We start from the raw sequence: 23,702 nt of genomic DNA on the forward strand, positions 1-23,702 counted from the left end.
TTGTTGATGAGCCACCAGGATGCACTAGGGTGGCTTTCTTTTTCTATTCTCGAGTTATGCCACTTTGCTTTGGCATCCGCCAGCATCATACATCTTTTATTACACCATTACAATTTCTTTTTCAATGTTCCATATTGGAGCGTACGACTGTTTAGAAGCGAGGTGGCAAGTTTAACGTTTATTAAGTTACGAGGTTGTTTCAAAGGAGTGCCAACACGGAAAGCAAGGACGGCGTCAGGTTGACAGGTCAATTTGAGATTGCTGACAAAGGTTGGCGGAATTTGTGTCGGGGTGGGGGAGGTACCGACAACATGATTTGATACACCATTCTCCAATTTGTGAACCAGCCCGATATTATATTGAGGAGGCTTGCGAGATGCAAGAGGGCTGGTAGGCATTCGGCTAGCGGTTTTTGTATCTATACTGCCGAACACTTGTATAAAGAAACGATCGAAAGCTTTTGCGATCAAGCATAAATTGATATGGGGTCTCCTTTTTGGCAGACCACCTGAAATAAGTTCTTCGATGGAATTCGTGACCCTGCAATCATAATTACTATGGACCCCCTTTTCCTCATCTTATGCTACTGTTGGTACTGCCAACATGAATGCGTCCGTTGACTTCTTAATTGCGTAGAAAGTAAGTGTCCTGTAGGTACGGCCATAATATGTAAACATTCCCCTAGATACCTGTGTAGCCTGTAGAAAACAAGCCAACCAGCATACCTGGGTGCCCATACGTATGTAGGTAGCACGTATCAATAGGCAACGGAGAAGATAATAGGTATCATTTCATCTTGCTCATTTAGCTACGAGGTAGGTGCTTAGTACCTACCTAGGCTAGGTACTTTGTACACCATACACGCATCAAGACACAATACAAGAGCCATCCATAGAAGCCAATGAGTGAGTACACAAGCCACTAAAAGAATAATGAATGGAAAAGCGAGTGGGTGAAGGAATGGATAAGACGAATGACTAGATGAATGAATGAACAAACGAAAGAAGTGCCTTCAGATCGTCCGTCTCCCGGGTCTCATTTTGTATCATTCATTCATTCATTCGTTCGTTCAGCTCTCATGTGTATGTATAAATAAAATACCTCCTATTGAATCCGCATACTCCTTCCTCACACACTCTCTCTCTCACTCCTTCTCCAGGAGTAAAGTAAAGAATACAACAACTCCTGAGAGAGGAAAAATATTCGAGATACAATGATGCCCTAATATACCCCCTTCCCCTTAAATCATCTTAGTAAAAAGCCCCTTGGCTACACACCTAGGTACCTAACCTAGATAGATGCCTAGATTTAAGAAAAGGGCAAAGAAGAGCGATGAAAGACGAGGGGAATTAAGCTCAATGGATCAGCAACCCGAAAAAGATAAAATTAGGAAATGCAGAGTTCCGTCCAATATTTTTAAGTTCAGATACTTTATCGTGGACGAGGCAAAAGCGTCATTCATCGTTTCTATATACAGTAGTAACAGCAATGACGAGAAAGCACCCGAATAGCATGAACCCCCTTACTCCTGTCCGAAGCCCATTGTCTCCTCCACCGCAGTGGTCAACTTGTTCTGCAACTGCTCCAGTGACTTATACGGGGGCAAATCTAAACGGTTGAAGCTGTACGAATGAGTTGTTAGCATATGGTAATAGTGGGTGACTAGGATCATTCCAACATACCAAGTGTGAGCCTTGGGCAGATTGCCGATTTCGCCGGCCTTCTCAATGGTGAATCTTCTTGGACCATCGCTACCTTGAAGATCCTTGAATCCATTGACGGGGATTCGTGAAGTACCCGTCGTAAACTGTAGCAATCTACTCTTCTGCTCTCCATCCCAAGTCCGTACTGTTTGCCAGAAGAATTGTATCACTTCATCACTTTCTGTGTAGCCACGATAGTCTGTGTGCTTCTTCCAGTCGTCCACGTCGATATCGGCAATACCACCAATCAGTAACTCCAATTCGCGTTCGTCAAAGACATTGATTAGGTCTTGGGGAATAAGCTCGTGGAAACCGTCCTTGAAGGCTTGGAATTGTTCCGAGACACGCTTCTCAATACGCCATTTGACCATGAGGTCAACATACTCTTTCTTGTTGTCATTGGTAACATCAATATTACGTCCATCGGGAATGAGATCTTCGACCGTAACCACGCCAAAACGCTCATCTTCAGTGGAAAAGGTTTGCTCGAGTATACCGCCGGAAATATCGTTATCCAACATCCATTGTAAACTTCTATGGAAGTCGGCATCCACACCCTCCATGTCAGCAAGGACCACAGGCTTGCCCAGAATCATCTTGTATAGGGCGCCAATAAAGAAGGCATCGAGGAACCTGCGGTGGAAAATGGCCAGACCTACGACGCGGCCAATGAACTTGAAATAGTTCAAATGCTCGGGGTTGATACCGGAGTGTGGGTTGATCTGAAGGGTATAGTTGTCGTGGGCAGAATATTCGAAGAGGCAATAAAATGGATTAAACATTTCATGGGATAATAAGAAAAAGAACTCCCTGGAAAGACCACCATAATCTAGACCATCTTCTCCTTCGAACTTGATCATGAGGCGCTTCTTTAGATCAGTCGCAGATTGTCGAGAGATTTCGGCGAACGCTTCCTCGAAAATGTGAGACCGTCGCACTTTCATGTGACACTGCCCTGAGAGTATCCGCATAGCGGGCTGCGAGCGGAAATAAATCAGCTTCCTTCGGAAATCTCGCTTGTATTGGGGTACGTTCTGGTCCAAGGATGATGGTAGTCGAGGATCATCCCAGGTCGTCGTCTTCGTATTATGATCCACAAAGTATACGCGGGCTGTGTTAGTGAGTCGCATTTCCCAGCCGCTGGGCAATGGTCCGAGTTGTGAAACGGGCTGCTGTTGAATAGTTCCATTGGCATTATTTTGACCACCATACATCCTAATGTACTGTTGGCGCCGAGGATCAACCCAAGTCGTAGTCCGAGTATTGTGGTCGACAAAGTAAGCCCGGCCTTCTGGTGTCCACCTTTGTTCCCAGCCAGGCGGAAGCTCACCGGTGCCAGGAGTTGTAGCAACACTGGGCATTAAAGCACCTGGACTGTGCGGAGAACCGCCAGACTGCTGTTGCTGTTGCTGCTGTTGCTGTTGCTGCTGCTGCTGTTGAAGCGTGGGGGAACTCGTACCGGTGCGATCCTCGGGCAATGTTCTGTTCTGATGTCTTTGACGCTCGACCTGTGTGGCCGCCTCTCTTTCACCGCGGTTTTCAGCAGAAGTGCCTGCCTGTGTCGGACGAGTCCAACTGGTAGTTCGGGTGTTATGATCGACATAGTAGGTCCTTCCTAGGTTATCCTCGCGCCGTTCCCAGCCAGCGGGTAGGCGGCCTTGCGAATCTTCAAAGGGACTCATCTGGGTCGTAGCTCGAGGTGGCTGTGCGGCGCTTCCATTAGCGGCGGTCGCATTCGCGCCATTTGCCCTGATAGGCAAAGTCATTTGCGCTCCCGGTATGAGACCATTCGGATTCGAGGCTGACGAAGTAGGCCGGTCCGATGCACGATCGGCGTTAGCGGCTGACGTTTGGGGTGCTAGAGATGGCCGGCTAGAACTTGCTGATGCGGGGAGTTGTTGCGTAGGTCGAGCGGGGGTGGAAAGGTTGGTAGAAAGGTTGATGATCAATTTACCGTGCACAACAAGGTTATCTGTAGACTTCTTGAGGTCGCGCGTGAGCATTTGATCTAAGAGAGGCGAGGGTTGTTAGTTTCAAGTTAAGAATGTATATTTGATTTCTAGTAAGGGCTTAGTGAGATAAGAAACTGAGGGCACAAGCCATACCGTCGGCACCATCAGCTAGTTCAATGACATCTCCAGTCCGGATGTTGATTACACCTAAGAAGCCTTGGTCCTTCTTCTTAAACTTCTTTTGGTCGAAAACTTGAACCGCCAAAATGCTATCTTCAGTGGCACGACTGAAGAGTAGTGTCTAAATTAGTATACGTGAAAACCAGCGACAGAGATTGGGGAGGGAGAAGGGGGGGTGTGGATTGGGTGTGTACGTACAAGTCGAAACTTTCATTCCAGTAAGGATTGAGGGTTCTCTTTGATACAGTTGTTGTTTTGGTCTGTTCGCCGTTGATGGTAGCTACAGCGAACGGGTCAGGTAGTCCTAAAAAGTCAATCTGTTAATCTGACATGTCCTGCCTGAGGCATGGCAACAATGCAACGTACGAAAGACATCACGCTTATAGAGGCCATCGGCAGCGATAACTAAAAAGGACACAAGGTTAATAGCTAATAAATATATTGACACTTCTCATCGAAGAGAATCGAACGGAAGTGGTTTAAGGGCTCAAAGGACGCACTCGTGACTCGTAGATTCGGCGGGCTAGAAGACAAACTTGATATCAGCTACTCAACTCGAAATGCCTGAAATGCTTTGATTTCTCCCCCGTCCCTCTCTATTTCCCTCTCTGCAATATGAGATACATGCAGTTTTTCATTCAAGAAGGACAAGAGATAGGTGATGGCTTATAGGAAACTTACGCTGACTGCCCGGGCTCTGAGCGGTTTGCAGTCATATTGATGACGGCGGCGCTTGGTACTGCTGCTTCACCGTTTCGAATGAGGTCAGACCTCTCACAATTTCATCACCTTTTCCTCTCCCCTCGGCGGCCCGTCCTGAGGAGGGGTTCAGACCGTATTCGGGTCAGGGCAGACAAGGTGGGTGAATAAAATGAATAGATAGGGAAAAAATAATGCGATTTTTTCTCTTTGTCCTTTTTCTTTTCTTTTCTCTTTTTGGCCCCTTGCTTAATTATTTTTTTACTATACGTAGGTAAGTTAAAGAAGGACTCCTCAAATCAGGGTGGACGATAGACACTAACAGGTAAGAAAGTTATGTATGAGATTAGGTATGGTAGGTTCAAGTAAAGCAAGTGGGTAGCAATACTAGGTTTGTCTCGTAGTGGCGGTAGCGGTCGATTATGGTTTTAGAATGCAGTACATCACACAGTACTATGCACATAGTATAGGAAAGTACCTACTAGGTACCTAGGTAGTTACCCACTCTGCCACAATTGATGTTCAGCGTCCCCTACTAGGTACCTACATACCCCTAGGCTACCCCTAGGTAGATACAAGCATGCAACCTACATACCTAATGTATTCAGCGCACCTGCTTCTTCCCCTACATGTAGACACAGCCAAAACAAACCCAAATAGCGCTAAATCGAATCGGATCCGGTCCAATGTCCAATGTCGAGGCTGTGTAGACGCTGTGTAGACGCTAACAAGATTGAGATTCATTGAAGCAGGATACATCAGTTACACGAGTTACATGGAACATTGAATCAATGCGATGAATGCATGCACTTTTCTGCGCAAGTAACTAACTACTAGGTATATGCATGTACATATGTAGAGTTCAGGAGGACCAGATATTCGGTACTTTTCCTAAGATATAAGATCAATAGAAGAGGCAAGCACATAACTAATTACATTTTTATCACTTTTGAACTCCAGTCTGTATAAATAATTCATTGTTCTTCTAGGGTGTACATACATACATGCTATTCCAAATGTCAGTACCTAGTTATTCAAGTCTCAGAGACATCATGTCTTGTTCAACTGCCCCTCTATTCACCTCGTCCTCCCTTACGTGATATTGTAATATGATATAATACATACCCAGGATACCCTAGGTAGGTATGTACCCGATAGCAAGTTGTCCCTAATTCTTAAGTAATCAGATTGCTTATTAGAAAGCAAAGGGTATTTGTCAAGAAATACAATGTTATCAACTTATCAAGCACATTCGAAGTTTGGATACATGCCTAACCTACATACATACTTATGGTCCTATGTAGATAAACAAATATGTGTATATATTTACGCGGATTCAAGTACAAAACCTGTTGTAGTATTACGGCGTACATGATACTACTATCATACTACATATGTAGGCTACATATTCATATAGGTAACCTACTGTATAGTGCCATCTTCCAAGGCTCTCTCATGGCCTACAAACATACAAACATACATATGTACAATACAATACATCTAGCAAAGCCCCGTTGCCTACAAACTTGCATACATAGTACTATGTAAGGTGCCCGGTTTGGTGTTTATCATCTCATTCTACCTATGTACATGCATATGTGCCTAGGTATGTAGTAGTATATATAATCCCAAAAGAACCCCGACACTCAGCTCTCCTTAGGTGGCTCGGCCCTTATGTATGGGTAGATACCTAGGTATCCATCAATCTAGTATCATGACGCGTGGATTGGAAGGCTGATAAAGCTCCCATCTTAGCGGCCTCCAACTGTTCTCATTACCACCCTATCTAGTATCTACAACGTCTGAGCCTTAGAACCTCTAGCGTGATACCCTCCATTGGTTTGCTGGGTTGGTACATACTATGTCTGGGTCGTGCCGTTATCCGTAACCTCCAAACCATCCATACTTGGGCAAGTACCTACCTACCTGGGAGGCCACAGGTACATACCTATTCAGCACATCAATGTACATAGGGACACATTTTACTTCAATATTATGTATATATATGTACATCTATTCTTACAAATCACATATTAATACTTATTCCCTTCTCCTATCATGGTGTGGCTGTGACGGAGATAGTCATAATTTGATGAGAGGGCGTACAAATACAGGGGGGGATAAAGTCGAATGCTACCTCCGAGATACGACAGGGCTATTACTTTGATGTGGTGCAGAATGTCAATTTATCTGTCCTTGACTAGCAATCAAGCTCTAGAAGAGCAAAAGTAGAATCATGTGATTCAGTTACCTTGCTTTGACATTCCTCCTTTTGAAATATGTCGAATACCAGAAACAGCGAGGCAACCTCCAAATTTGCATGGCTTCTGCTACCGAGAAATCAAGCAGAGCTGCGGGTAGATCTCATTAGGTTTTTTGTTTTGTTTGCTTTTTTTTCTGGCTGTGAACGTCTATCCGTCACCCATCAACTAGTCTAGAGCAAGGCGCAATGAAGACAAGCTTGTCGCAAACGTCCCAGCTTCGCAACAATCATGCCTGACGAGTAAACAACCAAGATCGAAGAGGCAAAATGTTGCTGCCGCCCATGTACCGATCCTTTTACTACGAGCAGTAAATCTCGCCTGGAAATGCTCCTTGATTTTGGATATAGAGGGAAGAGCGAATATGGAAGAGGGAAGAGCAGTGAAGCAGTGCTGAGACAGCTTCTGGTGCCATCTCAGTCAAGTCGGTGTTGTAATAAAGCCCTGTATGCATTTCACATACCCTGTCGATTCGTCTGCCTGCCCTTGGATAAACCAAAGTCACATCACAGGCCATACCTAATCCCCTGCACTATCAACCATAATTATCCACTAAAGGTGATACTCGAGCCTTTGGCAAGGCTTGGCTAGGGTTCCAAGAGTACGAGTCGGGTGATCCTCAGTAAGGAGTGAAACCGCCACCTCGTGCTCGTCCGCGATAGCCACCACGGTAGAAGCCACCTCGAGGAACGTATCCGCCTCTTCCTCCATATCCTCCACCACGTCCAGGCCCGCCCAATCCTCCACGTCCGCGGCCGCGGCCACGGCTCATTCCGGGGATGTTGGTTCGCTTTGGGGTGACCTTGATGTTACGTCCCTTAAGAACGCTGTCGTTGAGCACCAAGGCTTGGGCAACAAGACTGGGTTCAGTAAACTCAACGTATGCATACCTATTAGTTGAAGAAAAAAAAACATTAGCTAGTCATACTAAGGTATCGATGTTTCAAATCATCTTACCCCTTAGGCTGGCCTGTGAACTTGTCGAGTAAAATGGTAACACGGTTGATGGAACCACAGCTTTGGAAGTGGGCTTGAATCTCCTCGGGAGAGACAGAGTAATCCACATTTCCGACGAAGATACTTCGGCTGTCTATGTCGGATCGCTCCTCGTTGACTTCCTGTCCTCGCTCGTCCAGGGCAGCATGCATCTCTCGTAGCTTAGCCGCTTCTTGCTCCATCTCGGCAACGCGTTTCTTCATGGCGGAAATTTCCTCCTGTGCGCGTCAAGGCCGCGAATTAGTTATGCTTTATATTCGACCGGCATCCCAATGGGAATTAGATATAGGTAACAGGTAAGGGAGGAAGCGCACCTCGTCATTTCCCTCCTCGTTGACGAGGGGATCCTCAGAGGGAACTTCGCGCTCATCGTGATTCGTGTCCGACATATTGACTAAAATAGTAGGTTCTTCTTGAAAAGTGTTAGGGTTAGTATGATGCCATTACAACATGCAACATGTAGAATAGAGGTAATGGTAGTGATGAAAGCAAAGGAATGTGAAAGACTAACCCCTCCAAAATGTGCGGCGTGGCGTGGGCAAGAGTTGGTGTCTGCTGTGAGGCGGGACGAGATTTTGATATTTTGGATACCAAGGAAAACGCCAAGGTCAATCTTGAGAAGATGCAAGATTTCCTTTCCTAAAGAGATAGTGTATCTATCAGAAATGACGCGAAGGAAAGTCGCGAGGCGTAAAGAAGAGTTGAATAAACTCGGAATATTACCTAGACAGGTACTGTGCTATGCAAATGCGCGATGAAACAAAGCAGATGCTTTCGAATCTGAGCTGAGCTTCAAAAAGCTGCAGTGGAGATGATACAGATAATACGATAATACCTAGGTTAATATGCTAGGTTAGGTATGTATGTACCGGGGGTGCGTATCGATTGCTTTAGTAAAGATCCAAGGTTAAAGGTGATTGTTTAAAGGTTATGTACTCCGTACATACAAGGCAATCCTTCCCTTAGGTTGACAAGCCCTGGAACTTTCTTTCAATGCGGCTAGACCTTGAAAAGTTGTGCTCTTTATTAGTTAGACTCAGAGTCAGTGCTGTAGCCTGTGGTGGGAGACGCGTGATGGACCGTGCAAAATTCTTACAACCCTTACATAGGTAGGTTAGGTTTGTATGTAAAGATGGTTGTTTTTCCGATGGTCGAACCTGTTTTTTTCATTTTTAAATTCTCCTTCCTTTGCCAACTGGCACGCAGATGCAAAATTCAAATACAGCAGTTGGCGTGTGGCCAATTAGAAGCAATTAAATATTATACTACATATAGTTATGTTACTAACTACTACTATGTACCTTACTACGTCTACATACCTCAGTGCTACCTACATATGTAGTACCTACCTCTTTGACATACAATGTTCTAGATACATAACTACATACTAAAACATCTACAACTGAATATAAGCATATGTAAGTCTTACAGAACTCCCATTACCCTTTGCCCTTTATTATCCGTAAGCACCTAGAAGCCTCAAGTGGCTGGGCAATAGTATATATCTCCAATATACTGCCAACCGAGCTGGATGTTATGTAGTCGACAATACGGCCAGTCCCACCAATGACTTGATGTCAGAGGAAATTGATTGGCGAAGGATTACAGGCAAGCCGATATCGCCTCTGTGATGACGGTATTGTAGTTGGGTTGGTGGGAGCCGTTCAGTATCACTTTTGTATAGGTAGGTGGGCATGGCATCTCGTCAAGGGACACAAAGGGACAGCCCCTAATCAAAGACTACTACAATCAAATCGCAATGCTGAGTGCCGGGCTTGATGTCTGGTTCGGATGTATACTTACACAGGTAAGTATAGGTTGACTGATTGGCATTAAAAGTGGCATAAGCTTTGCAATATGGATATCGACTATGCCAAAAATAGTTGTGGTTCCTTTCGAAAGTTGGTATGTTACGGCGTTTATAAGACTGGCCCTGTCGTTGTCCCGTTACAAATCTCGAATATGAACGGAATCATGTAAAGTTGGGCAAAAAAATCACTTTTTCCATGAGAACCAGTTACCAACCTAGAGTACAAGATTCCTCATCCATTAATCTATGATGAGAAACCGTTTCGGAGCGTACATATGCAGCAACAGTAATACAAATGCGAGATCTTGCTCGGTCATTACCATAAACCCCATTCCATCACTCCACCACCCCCGATAGCCTAGCACTTGTCTGTTTACTTGGTTCGGCTGCTAGGCTCAATTTTGCCGTAACCTAATTTGTATGCGGTATTCCGTCGGCAGAGGATAACAATTTGTGAGGTGAAAAGCGTGGATACAAGTACAACTTGTTGTCCACCCTTACACCAACGCAGGCTGTTGTATCGAATAGAAGGTAGTCGCGTTTTCAGTGCTGTTCCTCTAGCAACTGACATCGACACTAGCCTTGGAGTTCATAAGGAGAGCGACGATGAGACCGTAGAGACCCAGGACTTCGGCGAAAATGAGGATAAGAATCATGCCGACGAAAAGTCTAGGCTGTTGAGCGGTTCCTCGTACACCTGCATCACCAACGATACCAATGGCGAAACCAGCAGCCAGACCAGCCAGACCCACCGAAAGACCCGCACCGAGTTGAATAAACCCCGTGTAGAGAGGAAGCTGTTGGGTCAACCCGTCGGAGATCAAGACGGAAACGACAAGGCCGTAGATACCAATGATACCAGCCATAATGACGGGGACGATGTCTGGACGAGTTAGCACCAACTTAGTAGAACGTATTGATAATGGCGACGCGTACTCTTCACGATCAAATCAGGTCTCAGAACACCCATGGCGGCGATACCAACACCGGACTTGGCGGTTCCGTAGGAAGCACCTAAGCAGGTGAAGACAATGGCTGCTGTGCATCCCATGGCGCCGAAGAAGGGCTATAGTACGTTAGCTTCGAGTCTTTTGAACTGTCGTCTCCCATCTCGGATGTTTGGGGAGAATTAGGTCGGTCTTGGCTAAGACGAGGGATAGTGAGGATGAGAACTAACCGCGTAGACCGGGCTATATGAAAAAAAGATGTTAGTATATCCATCTTAAGTAAGTTTGAAGCTATAATGGCACGGGCGACACGATACACGAAGCTCATATTGATGAACTAAGGCGATCAAAGGAGCAAAGGAGGCAAAAAATGAATTACGTACCAAGCTTCAGAGTAGGTGGCCATGACGACGGATTTCTAATTTAAAAGGAGAACAGGAATGATAGACTGTTAAGATAATGAAAGTAGAATGAATTGAAGATTGATGATGGAGCTTCAAATTGTGTGGTTGATGGATTGGTGTCTTATAGTGTTATTACGGGAGAGGTTGTATTTCGTTTGGGGGAGACTGGAAACGGGAAATGGGAGATGCAGGTGCTTGGTTTCCAGGTTTACCTTTGGATTTGATTGGGGCCAAAGGATTGGAACTTGGATTGATTTTGCAGCTCCGAGTGAAGCTCCACTCAATTTATGTCAGCGGATTAACCTATTGCCGTCCAAACTTCAAGTCTTGGCGTCTAAAAATTAATCCGCGCCTAGGCAGGCTCCATGTCGATTCGATAAAGCTTTTTTTTGCCTTGATACTTAATTCATCGTCCACCTTTTTTTTTTTTTTTAACTAAACCTTTGACACCGCATTGCGACTTTCGACAAAACTAATCATCTTGCCAACTTCTCTACAGGGCGAGCCAACGCAAGGAACCCTGCACTATCACCATGTCTGCCAACCAGGATCAGAATGCCGGTATGTTTTTGAAGATAGTCAAGTTTCTAAATGAGCATTAATTACTGACATTATTATTCACAGCTTGGCCTATCGCCGACCCGACCCTCACGCAAGAAATCCTTGACCTCGTGCAACAAGCTGGCCGTGAGTCAACCTACGATGCCCGTCTATATATTAAGCACGATTACTAACAGCGATTTTGTACGCAGATGCTCGACAGCTGAAGAAGGGAGCCAACGAGGTTACCAAGACTCTGTCTAGAGGTATTGCTGAGATCGTGGTTCTTGCTGCGGACACTACGCCGCTCGCCATCCTTCTCCATCTTCCCTTGCTTTGCGAGGATAAGAATGTGATCTACTGCTACGTGCCCAGTAAGGTATGTTGAGGAATATCTGTCCAGGCGTATTTCGACTTGAACAGGGTGTGTGTTAACAAAGATTTGTAGATTGCACTTGGCCGTTCATGTGGTGTCAGCCGAGCTGTCATTGCAGCCTCGATTACTACGAACGAAGCAAGTGATCTTGCCAACCAGATCCGAAGTCTGAGGGACAAGATCGAGCGCTTAATGATTTAAGATACCCCAGAGTCAGGACAGGAATTCAGGGCGTTGCATAGGAAACATGTAAAGGCTATAAAAAGTCTATACGGGTAGGCGGCTTTAGGAAAGGGTATGCAGAGATAGAAAACAGATCCGCATCATCCAACCTCCAGAGCTTGGAAGCTGCAATGTCTACTTTATAATGATGCTATTTCGTCCGCCTTCTTCATTGGCTCAAAGTTGCTTCCCTGTGCCGCTTCAGCTTCAAGGTTCCAGCCTATAAGATTTGATGCTGTACATATATGGCATGCATTAATATCAAAGTACCCCAATAATACTTGAATATAGGTAGGTACTACCTACATACGATTCTATATATCAAGGTGCCTGCCTACATAGTACCTTAAGTAACGGATACAACTTTGAACTTGGAAGCTAAAGACGCATGCCCCACCGTGTGACGGCATCAGCGACCCCACCAAGTTTATTCTAAAATTTAATGTTCCCAAATTTCCCCATTCAAGACTTGGACTACCTTTCTTAGGTAGACATCATGACGGATTGTATACATTTATGACCATATCAGCTTCTAACCTTATACTCATGATACGCCATACACCATTTCAAATAACCCCTTCTTTTTACTTTCAGTTCTTACAATCCTCGATTTCCAAAGATAGTGCATTCTTCTAAGTACCAGTTTTCGCGTATCATGATAGAGAACAGTATCACTAAGGATGCCTAGTCTAGCACGAAAGCTCCTTATATGCGCCGCTGTCGATGGCCTTATAATTCAGCCTCTCGCGACCAAAGGACAACGTCCTTCACCTCCAGTAAAAGTCAAATATGGAGATGCTACCATTTCTTCGCTCGGCCGTGATCAAACTCCAGATGTTACGAAACCAGATTCATCCTTCGAGGCTTTTGGGATCGTTGGTTCGTCTTGCCTAGAATTATCTCGTTGCTATAAATGCGTAATCTATGCTATATAAGAAATACCTAACTTCTCCTATTTCTGTAGGGCTCTTTACTGTTTCCCGTTTAAGCTATCTGATCACTATTACCGGTCGACAGCATGTCGCTCAAGTTCGCGGGTTCCCTGTCTATGTTGTGACCGATGTTGCCCTCACGCCCTGCGCGGGTCAAAATGAAGCCGAATCCGCCGTCGCAAACACCGCAGCTAAGCTTCGACGCGCATCCGCTGAGAAACTTGGTGACGAAAGCGACACAGAAAGCGAAATTGATGGGCCTTCGGTATCGGGGGCTGACGATACAGAAGACCCGGGAGCCCTAAGTGATCGCGATACTTCGGGAAGTGGGGATGCTCCGGATCCAGGCGCAAGCGGTGAGAGAGGCAGCAGCATAGCAGAGGACGTAATTAAACGACGTGGAAGCTATGGACGCTTCGCGCAACGCTGGTTTAGTGGCAAAGGCTGGATGATGGACCAGAAACGTAATCTAGGCTTAAGCAGCGTCGAAACCGACCAGCCGGAAGATACAGTGGACAAAGTGCCCACCGCCAATGAGGACAAGAAGCTCAGTAATACGGTAGTTCATGAGAAAGTTGATCCGCCGCCCGCGCCAACCGCCGGGGAGAGCTTGATACCCAAATTACTGCGCTTCGCGCATATTTGGCTTGGGGCGTCTAGGAGTTTTTACTTCTCCTATGATGTAGATATTACGAGGAGCGTCGCAAGTCGGTCTACCATGGCAGCAGCAGCGACTCCTCCGCTACACCAAACAGCCGATCCTACGTTCTTTTGGAACCGGGAGTTGTTGGAACCCTTCCACAGTTCTGGGGACGAATTCCTGATGTTGCCCTTAATGCAAGGGTTTGTAGGGCAGAGAACATTCATCGTGGATAGACACCCACCACAAGCTGATTCGCAGGAAAACTCTATGGAATTAAACGACTTGACACCTCCTTTAGAGCCTAATGCTGAATTCATTCCCGCCGAGAGGGCATCTGTGGATCTTAGATCATCTGAGAAGAAGTTTTCTATTACTATTATTTCCAGGAGGTCAACCAGGCGCGCTGGGCTACGATATCTCCGACGTGGCATAGATGAAAATGGATACGCCGCAAACTTTGTTGAGACAGAACAAATTCTCTCCACTCCCACATGGAATCCGTCTTCCAGGATATACTCTTTTGTTCAAATTCGAGGCAGTATACCACTTTTCTTCACCCAGTCGCCATACTCCCTCAAGCCAATTCCAGTGCTACGGCATTCTCCAGAGGCAAACTTCCGGGCCTTCAGAAAGCATTTCGAACTAGTAGGCAATACATATGGATCCATACAACTGGTAAACCTAGTCGAGAAGCATGGTGTTGAGGCTATTATTGGTAATGAATATGAGAAGGCCACTCAGAGGTTCAATGATGAGAAATCAGAAGGTTCCAAGGCCCTAAGGTTTGAATGGTTCGACTTCCACTCCGCATGTCGTGGAATGAAATTCGAGAACGTGAGCTTGCTTTTGGATACCCTAGGCCAAAGTATCGAGGAGACCGGTAGCACCGTGGAAAGAAGTGGCCAAGTAGAACGAACGCAGAGTGGCGTGCTGAGAACTAATTGCATGGATTGTCTTGATCGTACTAACGTATGTCAAAGCTCCTTTGGCAAATTCATGCTTGATCTACAGCTAAAGGAGGAGGGCTTCGACATGTCGACCCAATTAGACCAGGAGAACTCGTGGTTCAATACCCTCTGGGCTGACAATGGAGATGCCATATCAAAGCAATGTTAGTTGAAGATATAAGCTCCTGTCTGGAATCATGTGTCATAAGATGCGGATAGAAGGCTAACTCGTCATATTTTAGATGCCTCAACTGCTGCGATGAAAGGAGATTATACCAGGACGAGAAAACGTGACTATCGCGGAATGGTCAACGATCTCGGGTTATCCTTAACACGATTTTACAATGGGTAAGGACACATATTGCACAAGTAAATTGACAATGTGCTGATCGCATCATGCTAGAATGGTGAATGACTATTTTTCTCAGGCCGCCATCGACTTTTTCTTGGGTAACGTTTCCTCCATGGTATTCGACGAGTTCGAGGCGACAATGATGAGCAAAGACCCCGGAGTTTCCATGTCCAATATGAGGGAGCAAGCTATCGAGACATCTCAGAAGATCGCTATAGAAGATGACAAGGAGGACTTTGTTGGCGGCTGGACACTATTCAGCCCCCACGCATCTAACACTATCAAGTCTTTGCCGTTTGAGGAAGTAGTTCTTCTTCTGACTGACACGGCCCTTTACCTATGCAGGTTCGACTGGAAACTCGACAAAGTATCGTCTTTCGAGAGAGTAGATCTAGCACACGTCGTGGGCATAAAAATCGGCACGTACATTACTTCAGCCATGTCCCCGGCGGAAGCCGACGAATCCAAGAATGTAGGTATGGTCATCACCTACGAGCCCGGTAAGTTTGATGTTAAGAGGACCAACACGCAGTCCCTGTCCAGCATGTCAGATCATCAATCCGATCAAGTTTCGGGCAAGAAGGACATGCTAGTAAATCCTGCAGCGGCCCCCGCCGCCGTATCCGGTATCTTCAACGCGATCACTGGGAAGCCACAGACGCAGTCTCCGCCACGTAAGATCGCGCTCAAGGCGCTGCATTCTACAAGCGCGGTCTCTGACACGAGAGGCATGAAAGGGATGACAGAGGACGAGCAGATTAACGTTATCGCGATGGAGATCGAGCGCTTAGTTCTTCTAAATCAGCCGCCGCCTCCCGAAGGCTCTGGAGAGCAGAATAAAGATAGGGAGAGTATCATCGAAAGGGGAGATATCATATCTCTCGCCGAGGCCAAGAAGAGCACAGGGCTCTTGGAACAATGGGGGCATAGTATAAAGAAGCTGGTTTGGGCATAGATGGACAATCATGTTGAAGGTTGCCTTTTTGAAAAGGGGGTGATTCTGGGTGCTTGGTGGTTGAATGTACATATGTGTGAGAGTAGGGTTAGATTTTTAGAACCTGGCACTAGCATCTTGGTTAGGCCAGGCAGATAGTATCCTCTCTTCACTAGGATGACCGGGGCACTGCACGGTAGAGGTGCATCTGGTAGCGCGAGTCCTGCAGTTCAATAGGATACCGGAGTTTCTTGTCGTCTAAGCGGAACCAGACCGAGTCGTGTGATTCTAGCTTCTCCCACTTACAACCCTCCATCTCTTCCTTCCGGTTGTCTGTCGGGATGAGAGTGTGATCTAATAGCCACTGCATGGGATACTTCTTGGCTTCCTTGCCAACGGCCGCCTCCGAGTAGCTCCCGGGGCTGTCGACGACGAGGAGCAAAGACCCGTGCGGTATCGTAGAGGTCAGTAGGCGTAGGAAAGAAGTAGTTTTGCCGACGCCGCCCGTGGTGTAGAGTTCGTTGAGCGTGAAGAGCAACGTGACGAGTAGCGGTGTCTGGCCCAGTAGCCCTGAGAGCGCCTCGCGGTCCAGGGCGAGCACGTCCTGCCGCACGAACGACGAGTGCAGACGCGTGGCTGGCTCGATCAGCGGGGCGTTCGCGGCTCGCGCGGCGACGCTGGCGTACTTGGATAGCACGGGCGTCGCCGTGAGTCCCGCTTGCAGCTTCCGTACCACCTCGCCCCACGGCCCCGTGTCCAGCAGCGTCAGGTCGCCCGCCACGGCGCCGTCCGCGCCGTGGATGTAGTTCCCGAACGCGACGATCTCGGCGGCGCCGCCTCCGATCGCGAGCATCCTTAACGTCGCGGCAGGGCTGCTGCGCCTCTGCCCCTGCCGTTCCTGGTCTAACGTGGGCGACACCTGCCCCTGCCGTTCCTGGTCTAACGTGGGCGACACCCGCCCATGCTCCACTTCATCGTCGATCTCCTCCTCCTCCTCCTCGTCCGCGATGGCGGATTCGGGGTCGGACTCGGCCTTGGTTAGACGGACCAGCGGCTCCAGATACGCCTCGGAGATCTGCTCGAGGACGCGGCTGTAGCACAGCGCGCGCGGCGGGCTCCACCGCGCCGCGTACACCTCGAGGAACTGCTCTTTCCCGAACGCGGCCCCGAAGTCCCGGTTGAAGAGCGCCTGCTTCACCTGCTGCAGGCTGGTGTTGAACCCCGGGGAGCTGAGCACGGGGTCGAAGGTCGAGGCGAAGATGTGGAGGAGGCGCTGGTGCGACCTGAGTTCCTCTGCCTCGGCGGGTGTGGTGGTGGTGGTGGTGGCGGCCTCGGGTTTGGGGTTTGCGGTGGTGGCCTTCTCTGATGAGGAGGAGGCTGTTGCTGCCGCCGAGGGTGCTGGGGGGCGAGATGTTATGGACGGTCTTCTGTTGGACCGGAAGGCTTTCTTTCCCATGGTTTTGTATTTTGTTTAAAGCGAAGAAATTCTTCGGGGTCCTACGTTAAGAGTACATACACTGGATTATTCAGGATTTGTGGTTTTCCCTTTTTTGCTTCTAAATATCTTTTTACTTCACATGAAATGTTGAAGTGGGCAAAAAAAAAAAAGAAAAAAAAAAAAAAAGATTTAAGCGGATTTTTATAGTTGGAAAAATCGTTTGTGTTGAACAAATCAAAAACCACTTGACTATTATGTATTACTTACAATTAACATTTTCACCCAGCTAAATAGTTATCTATAGGGAATTTTTGATTCTTCTCTTGTTTGTGTTTGTATATACCTCGTTATGGATTGCCTCCATCATCATGAGATTTCGTATGAACTGAGTCCTACGGTATGAAAGATTCGAGCCTTCAGGCCAACAGAATAGGCAATATAAATAAATATCCCGCACGGGGTTTACCATTTTAGGATGTATGCCACCCTGCTGTCAAGCAGATAGCTGATGCTTGTGGTCTAGACTACCTACCTACTGGGTACTATATAGGTACGTATGTCATATATGTAGCACACTGCCACCAGCATGGTTATCTATCGTGAAGAAACTAAAGTACCACCTTTCCGCCCTTCCGCCCTACTGCCTACTACCTAGGTTAGAGACGCTCGAATGATATCCCTCTGCTCGTTCACGTTGCTGCACGGTGTTACTAGGTATCAGATGCATCAAGTTTAAGCATCTGACATGGCTCACTCTTCGGGGTAAATTTATGCCACCACAGACAGCTCAGTGCCGAGTACGGGAGGTTGACAAACATCAGTTCAGAGATGTATGTACATACAGTAGGTAGCATGTGCAAGTTATGTCAAGCGGTAACACGACATTCAGCTATCCATAATCTGACACTCCTATGAGCCTTTTTCGGGTTCTTCATAGACGGAAGGGTTGTGTCGCACGACTGCAACAGCAGTGAAGCTACAGCTTTCACGTGGTGGGTAATTTGAGTAAGACGAATTTAGAAACGCCCCTGTTTCTATTGGTACTAGGCTTGCGTAGTAAGAGCTTTTCTCAATGGTTTCGAGTACTAGGTAGGTGAGGTTGGCATTGACGAGGATTTCATACCTACTATATTTCCTAGCATGAGGTAGCGTATCCAATTTTCGGTATAGCGCTACAAACGATGGATACATTTGTTTAATGTCCGAGATAAAAATGTGACGTAATGTATGGAATTTGTATTACCTCGCCTTCCTGTTCAAAGACCAACCAAGTTGAACCAACATGGTGGTGGCAATGAATTTCTAGGAATTTTTTTAAAGAGGAGAAAGGTGTGAAAGGTGTGAGTTTGGCGGGCTTTGCTGAGAAAAGGGATTCTGACAAGACAAGGTAGATACTAGGTACAATATACTCCCCTCCATGAGTCCATGTAGTATGGCATGTACTACACATGTAAACTGCAATATGTAACACCAGGTATTATAGTATGATGAAATACCAGTCAATGGCAGTAATAATATGTACATATAAGTTTAGTATGTGAAGGAACCCCCCACCTTGCTCGTCTGCGGTTGCTGTGATTGATCGTCAGTTAAGGAAGTTGCAGATAGACCTTGGAAACCCCGGGCTCATTCAACAAACCAAAGTCACTCCCACTCAGTGCCAAGACTAACAAAAAAAAGAGAGGACCCATAAAGCCGTTGCCGGTCCCTCCACTGTCCAGGAGTCCAGGACATCACCGCATTACATTCATGTACATGTATGTAATCCCGTACCTAAATACCTTGGACACTTATTAATCGTCTTGCAAATCTTCCCACTCTTCTCTCTTTCATTTTTCCTTCCCTAAAAAAATCTACCTAACCTCCCCTTTGACTTTACCTTTCCCATATTCAAGCTACTTCTACAGAATCGCCATCATGGGATATACTGAGAAAGATTGGCTTGCCATTAACACGATCCGTGTTCTCGCGGTAAGATGACGACTCTCACTCTCACTCTCACTTAAATTCAGTTAACCCCACCCCCGCTTTGCCCCTCCATCGTGAGCTCCCACTGAAGCTCAACTTTTTTCGCTTTTTCACCTTTTTGCCGCATCATAGGTCTCCTCAACAAGTTCGAATAAGTTGCTGACCAATGTTGAACTATAGGTCGATGCCACCTTCACATCCAACTCCGGCCACCCTGGTGCGCCCATGTAAGTAGCAAAGCAACTCGTTACTTTATTCGCATTAATTATGTATACTAACGTGTTTTAGGGGTATGGCACCGGTTGCCCACGTCCTATTCAACAAATTCATGAAGTTCAACCCCTCAAACCCAAAATGGTTAAACCGCGACCGATTCGTACTCTCGTAAGTTAGCTCGCTATCTACTTAATTCATCCCTCGCTCACTAATCTGAACTGCATAGCAACGGACACGGCTGCATGCTGCAATATGCTCTCCTTCACCTCTTTGGGTACAAAGTGACCATCCAAGATCTTAAGGAATTCCGAGTGAGTTGCCTCGTTTTAGTCATCAATTTGTATTATATCGTACTGATAAACTTGATAGACAGTTGACAGCATCACCCCCGGACATCCCGAGGCCCACGACACCCCCGGTGTCGAGGTTACTACCGGTCCTCTTGGACAGGGTATCTCTAATGCCGTCGGTCTTGCCATTGCCCAAGCCCAGACTGCTGCCAACTTCAACAAGGATGGCTTCCCTATCGTCGACAACTACACTTACTGCTTCCTAGGTGATGGGTGCTTGATGGAGGGTGTCTCTGGCGAGGCTTCTTCTCTGGCCGGCCACCTGCAATTAGGTAACCTGATCGCCATCTACGATGATAACCAAATTACCATCGATGGTGATACTGCCTGCGCTTTCACTGAGGACGTTGTCAAGCGTTACGAGTCTTATGGCTGGCATGTTGAGATTGTCGATGACGGTGACAACAACCTTGATGCCATTGAGCAGGCCATCCAGAAGTGCAAGGAGGTTACGAATAAGCCCTCGATAATTAAGCTCAAGACCACTATCGGCTTCGGCTCCTTGCAACAAGGTACCCACGGAGTCCACGGCTCCCCGCTAAAAGCCAACGACATCAAGCAACTCAAGCAGAAGTTTGGCTTCAACCCCGAGCAAGCTTTTGCCGTCCCCCAAGAGGTCTACGACCAATATCACAAGAGGGGAGCAGAGGGAGCAGCTCTCGAAGAGGAGTGGAACAAGTTGTTCGCCAGCTACGGCTCCAAGTACAAGGCGGAGCATGATGACCTCGTCCGTCGTCAGAAGGGAGAGCTTCCCGCAGGCTGGGAGAAGCACCTTCCAGTATATACCCCCAAGGATGCCGCCGTTGCGTCCCGAAAGCTGTCCGAGACTGTCCTCTCGAAGATTGAGGCTGCTATTCCCGAGCTCATCGGTGGATCTGCTGATTTGACGGGATCTAACTTGACTCGATGGAAGGAGGCTGTAGATTTCCAACCCCCATCGACTGGACTTGGAAACTACAGTGGACGATATATCCGATACGGTGTTCGTGAGCACGGTATGGGTGCTATCATGAACGGCATTGCCGCTTATGGTACCCTTATCCCATACGGCGGTACCTTCCTTAACTTCGTTTCATATGCTGCCGGTGCCGTTCGTTTGTCTTCGCTATCCCAGTCTCGCGTGATCTGGGTCGCAACCCACGACTCCATTGGTCTTGGTGAAGACGGTCCTACCCATCAGCCGATTGAGACCCTCGCCCACTTCCGTGCCCTACCCAACATGATGGTCTGGCGACCAGCCGACGGAAACGAGACTAGCAGCGCTTACTACGTTGCTCTAACCTCGAAGCACACCCCCAGCATCATCGCGCTATCGCGACAGAACCTACCTCAGCTTGAGGGCTCCACTATTGAGAAGGCAAACAAGGGTGGTTATGTTCTACACGAAGTCGAGGGTGCCGACATTACCCTGGTCTCGACTGGCTCAGAAGTGTGCATCTGCGTTGATGCTGCCAAGTACCTCCAAGAGAAGCACGGCCTCAAGGCACGTATCGTCTCGATGCCTTGCTTCGAGGTCTTTGACTCGCAGCCTAAGGAGTACAGACTCAGCGTCTTCCCTGACGGCATTCCGTCTCTGTCTGTCGAAGTCATGAGCACAATGGGCTGGGAGAGATATACTCATGAGCAATTTGGCTTGAACAGATTCGGTGCCTCGGGTGCCTACAAGGATGTTTACAAGGCAAGTTTTCCGGCATTACATCCTATTTTGAATATATACTAACAACTGTAATAGAAGTTCGAATTCACCCCCGAGGGCGTCTCCAAGAGGGCCGTGGCCACTATTGAGTTCTGGAAGGACGTCCCCAACATCCGTTCGCCTGTCAACCGTGCTTTCCAGCAGATCATCTAAGAATAGAATGGCGATAAAGAGACTTGAAATGATTGATTTCATTGGCATACAGAAACTTGAGGAGTGTTTCATGGATGTATAGACGTAAGCCAAAATTCTGCGAAGCCAGACAGCAAGCAATACAATAAATTTTGAACAAAGTACTCTTTTGGTATTATAATTTCGTGATGGGTTGTCGAGTTTTGTGTTGATTACTCGGTACAGTGTGACATGCTAAAGTTGGTATTTCAGTTTGCATTGCCCATCGTAGAGATATTGGTATGCGACTAATTTTACCCTTAACAAGCCCCAGCTATAGCTTCTCTAGTAAAACAGCTCAAGCTAAGAAGAAAAAGGCCTCTCTTTAGCTTTTCGCTAGAGATTTCCCTTCCTTGGGATCAAATTTGAGTGTTCTGCTCGGATAGCTTGATTCGCTACCTCTGTCCCGGGGGGGAGGGGGGGTTTGCCCCAGTAGTGCCACCACCGGGGGGCCTTCTCAATTCATAGGAGTTTGCCCCTGGATACCTCCCAACCTACTCCGTAGCTTCTCATCATTACGAAGGTGGCCCATCGTAGAATAACACCCCTTCTCTCCCACCCACCCCGCCCCGCCAGTCTCCTTGTCGCCTTTCTATTTTCCTCTAGCTTTTAAAGACCGGGATTTAACTTAATCCTCCCGGACTTTCTTGATTTCTCAAGTTCGGGGTTGTGTTTCCTGAATTTCCCCCCTTTGTTTCTGCTGTGTTCCGCTGTGTTTCTTGCCTCCCCCGCTCAGTTTCAGTCCCCCGCACCGCCGTCTACCCCTCCTCTCCCATCCTCCAACCCCTCTTCGGCTTGTTGCTGCGACTGTTGCTGCTCCTGCGCCCCAGCCCACCGTGCCTGGACCTCCCTCCCCACACGCTCGAGCCTCGCAGCCGCGCGGCGGCCATCGCGCGCGTCGTCGGCGGTGGGCGCGATCACGATGCTCACGAGCATCGGCGGGGCATTCGCGTCTTCTTCCGAGGAGGGGGAGCCGCCGCCTGTGTCGTCTATCATTGCGCTGATGCCGGTGGTCTGGAGTTGGAGGTTGTGTAGGCGTTGCTCGAGGGTGTGGGTGTGGGTTGGGCTTGTTGCGGGAGAGGGGCTGTTTTCGGGTTGAGGGGTTGATTCGTCTTCGTCGTGGTGGCTGTCGCTATTAGAGACGAAGGAGGAGGAGGAGTCGTTGCCGGATCTTGCGCCGCGAGGGGTAGGCTGCCCGTTTGTTCTGGCGGCGGCGCTGGTGGAGGGGCGGGAGGGCGGGAAGGGAGATGATGATGGGTTGGCGCGGAGGAAGGATTGGAGGAGGACGGGGCCGGTGGGGAAGAGGGAGGCGGATGAGGAGGTGGTTAGGGAGGAGGAGGTAGAGGAGGAGAGGGTGCTGGTGCTGGTGTCGTGCTCGACTATGATGCGCTGCGGTGCGCCGAGGCCGAGGCGCAATGCGGACTCGTGGGCGTTGAGGGCAGAGTGGGATAGAGAGGTTAGGGCGTCGAGCTGGGGGCGCGAGCGCGAGGAGGTTATGAGGGGGGTTAGGGCGCGGTCGGTTAGGTGGAGGGAGAGGTGTGGGTGTTGGGAGGGGAGGTTCGCCATGGTTGGCTGTGCTTCCGTCTTCGTCTTCTGGAGTTGGCCTTGTCTTTAATACTCTTATTCGATTTCCTGGGTATGTAGCCTCCTTGGTTGGTCTTCTCGAGGGAAGGGAAGGGGGGAGGGAACGGCCCGGTAGAATGTCGGGCTGTAATAGTTTGGTTCAGTTGGTTTTGAGTTTTGGGGTTGAAGAAAGCTTATTCTGTTAGGGTGAGTGAGTACATGTAACTTTGTGAGCAAGTCGATATAGATATAATTAGAAATTAGAAGTCAATATTAGGTATATGCTATGTATGTAGGTAAAGTGTAGGTATGTAGAATACCATGTCGTACATATATTGTATAGGGGAAGCTTTCTGGAGCTAAAATGGGTTCATATCGTTATGTAATTAGACTTGATGGAAC

General features: G+C 47.7%; 8 protein-coding genes across 8 annotated transcripts; 3 read left to right on the forward strand and 5 right to left on the reverse strand.

The window, feature by feature from the left end:
* Positions 1–857: 857 nt before the first annotated feature.
* GGS25DRAFT_499124 (HECT-domain-containing protein) lies at positions 858–4,932 on the reverse strand. Its single transcript, XM_049261746.1, has 7 exons — positions 4,517–4,932; positions 4,336–4,358; positions 4,202–4,240; positions 4,034–4,139; positions 3,809–3,942; positions 1,683–3,711; positions 858–1,622 (listed from the first exon to the last, which is right to left on the reverse strand). Exons 1-7 carry the CDS (start codon positions 4,549–4,551, stop codon positions 1,523–1,525), a joined length of 2,466 nt encoding a protein of 821 aa, XP_049114668.1. The 5' UTR covers positions 4,552–4,932; the 3' UTR covers positions 858–1,522.
* Positions 4,933–7,414: 2,482 nt separating this feature from the next.
* GGS25DRAFT_523676 (uncharacterized protein) lies at positions 7,415–8,180 on the reverse strand (the record flags this gene model as incomplete). Its single annotated transcript, XM_049264472.1, has 3 exons — positions 7,415–7,655; positions 7,753–8,009; positions 8,106–8,180. 3 exons carry the CDS (start codon positions 8,178–8,180, stop codon positions 7,415–7,417), a joined length of 573 nt encoding a protein of 190 aa, XP_049114669.1.
* Positions 8,181–9,559: 1,379 nt separating this feature from the next.
* Positions 9,560–11,189, reverse strand: GGS25DRAFT_499136 (vacuolar ATP synthase 16 kDa proteolipid subunit). Its single transcript, XM_049261747.1, has 4 exons — positions 10,932–11,189; positions 10,779–10,791; positions 10,538–10,667; positions 9,560–10,484 (listed from the first exon to the last, which is right to left on the reverse strand). Exons 1-4 carry the CDS (start codon positions 10,952–10,954, stop codon positions 10,159–10,161), a joined length of 492 nt encoding a protein of 163 aa, XP_049114670.1. The 5' UTR covers positions 10,955–11,189; the 3' UTR covers positions 9,560–10,158.
* Positions 11,190–11,370: 181 nt separating this feature from the next.
* Positions 11,371–12,365, forward strand: GGS25DRAFT_499137 (L30e-like protein). Its single transcript, XM_049261748.1, has 4 exons — positions 11,371–11,513; positions 11,577–11,639; positions 11,705–11,871; positions 11,941–12,365. The coding sequence occupies exons 1-4, from the start codon at positions 11,486–11,488 to the stop codon at positions 12,067–12,069; spliced, it is 387 nt and encodes a 128-aa protein (XP_049114671.1). The 5' UTR covers positions 11,371–11,485; the 3' UTR covers positions 12,070–12,365.
* A 405-nt stretch (positions 12,366–12,770) lies between these two features.
* On the forward strand, positions 12,771–15,919 carry GGS25DRAFT_515079 (SacI homology domain-containing protein; the record flags this gene model as incomplete). Its single annotated transcript, XM_049263048.1, has 4 exons — positions 12,771–12,969; positions 13,055–14,776; positions 14,855–14,960; positions 15,016–15,919. The coding sequence occupies 4 exons, from the start codon at positions 12,771–12,773 to the stop codon at positions 15,917–15,919; spliced, it is 2,931 nt and encodes a 976-aa protein (XP_049114672.1).
* GGS25DRAFT_369312 (uncharacterized protein) lies at positions 15,815–17,825 on the reverse strand. The gene has a single exon (XM_049258173.1). It carries the CDS (start codon positions 17,352–17,354, stop codon positions 16,071–16,073), a length of 1,284 nt encoding a protein of 427 aa, XP_049114673.1. The 5' UTR covers positions 17,355–17,825; the 3' UTR covers positions 15,815–16,070.
* Positions 17,826–19,286: 1,461 nt separating this feature from the next.
* Positions 19,287–21,623, forward strand: GGS25DRAFT_499143 (transketolase). The gene is made up of 4 exons (XM_049261749.1): positions 19,287–19,531; positions 19,593–19,688; positions 19,747–19,831; positions 19,890–21,623. Coding segments are annotated over exons 1-4 (1,884 nt in total). The 5' UTR covers positions 19,287–19,529; the 3' UTR covers positions 21,591–21,623.
* Positions 21,624–22,033: 410 nt separating this feature from the next.
* GGS25DRAFT_369265 (uncharacterized protein) lies at positions 22,034–23,685 on the reverse strand. Its single transcript, XM_049258172.1, has one exon. It carries the CDS (start codon positions 23,301–23,303, stop codon positions 22,476–22,478), a length of 828 nt encoding a protein of 275 aa, XP_049114675.1. The 5' UTR covers positions 23,304–23,685; the 3' UTR covers positions 22,034–22,475.
* Positions 23,686–23,702: the final 17 nt, after the last annotated feature.

This window comes from Hypoxylon fragiforme (assembly GCF_022984875.1).
Source record: "Hypoxylon fragiforme strain CBS 206.31 chromosome Unknown GGS25scaffold_7, whole genome shotgun sequence".
NCBI lineage: Eukaryota > Fungi > Ascomycota > Sordariomycetes > Xylariales > Hypoxylaceae > Hypoxylon > Hypoxylon fragiforme.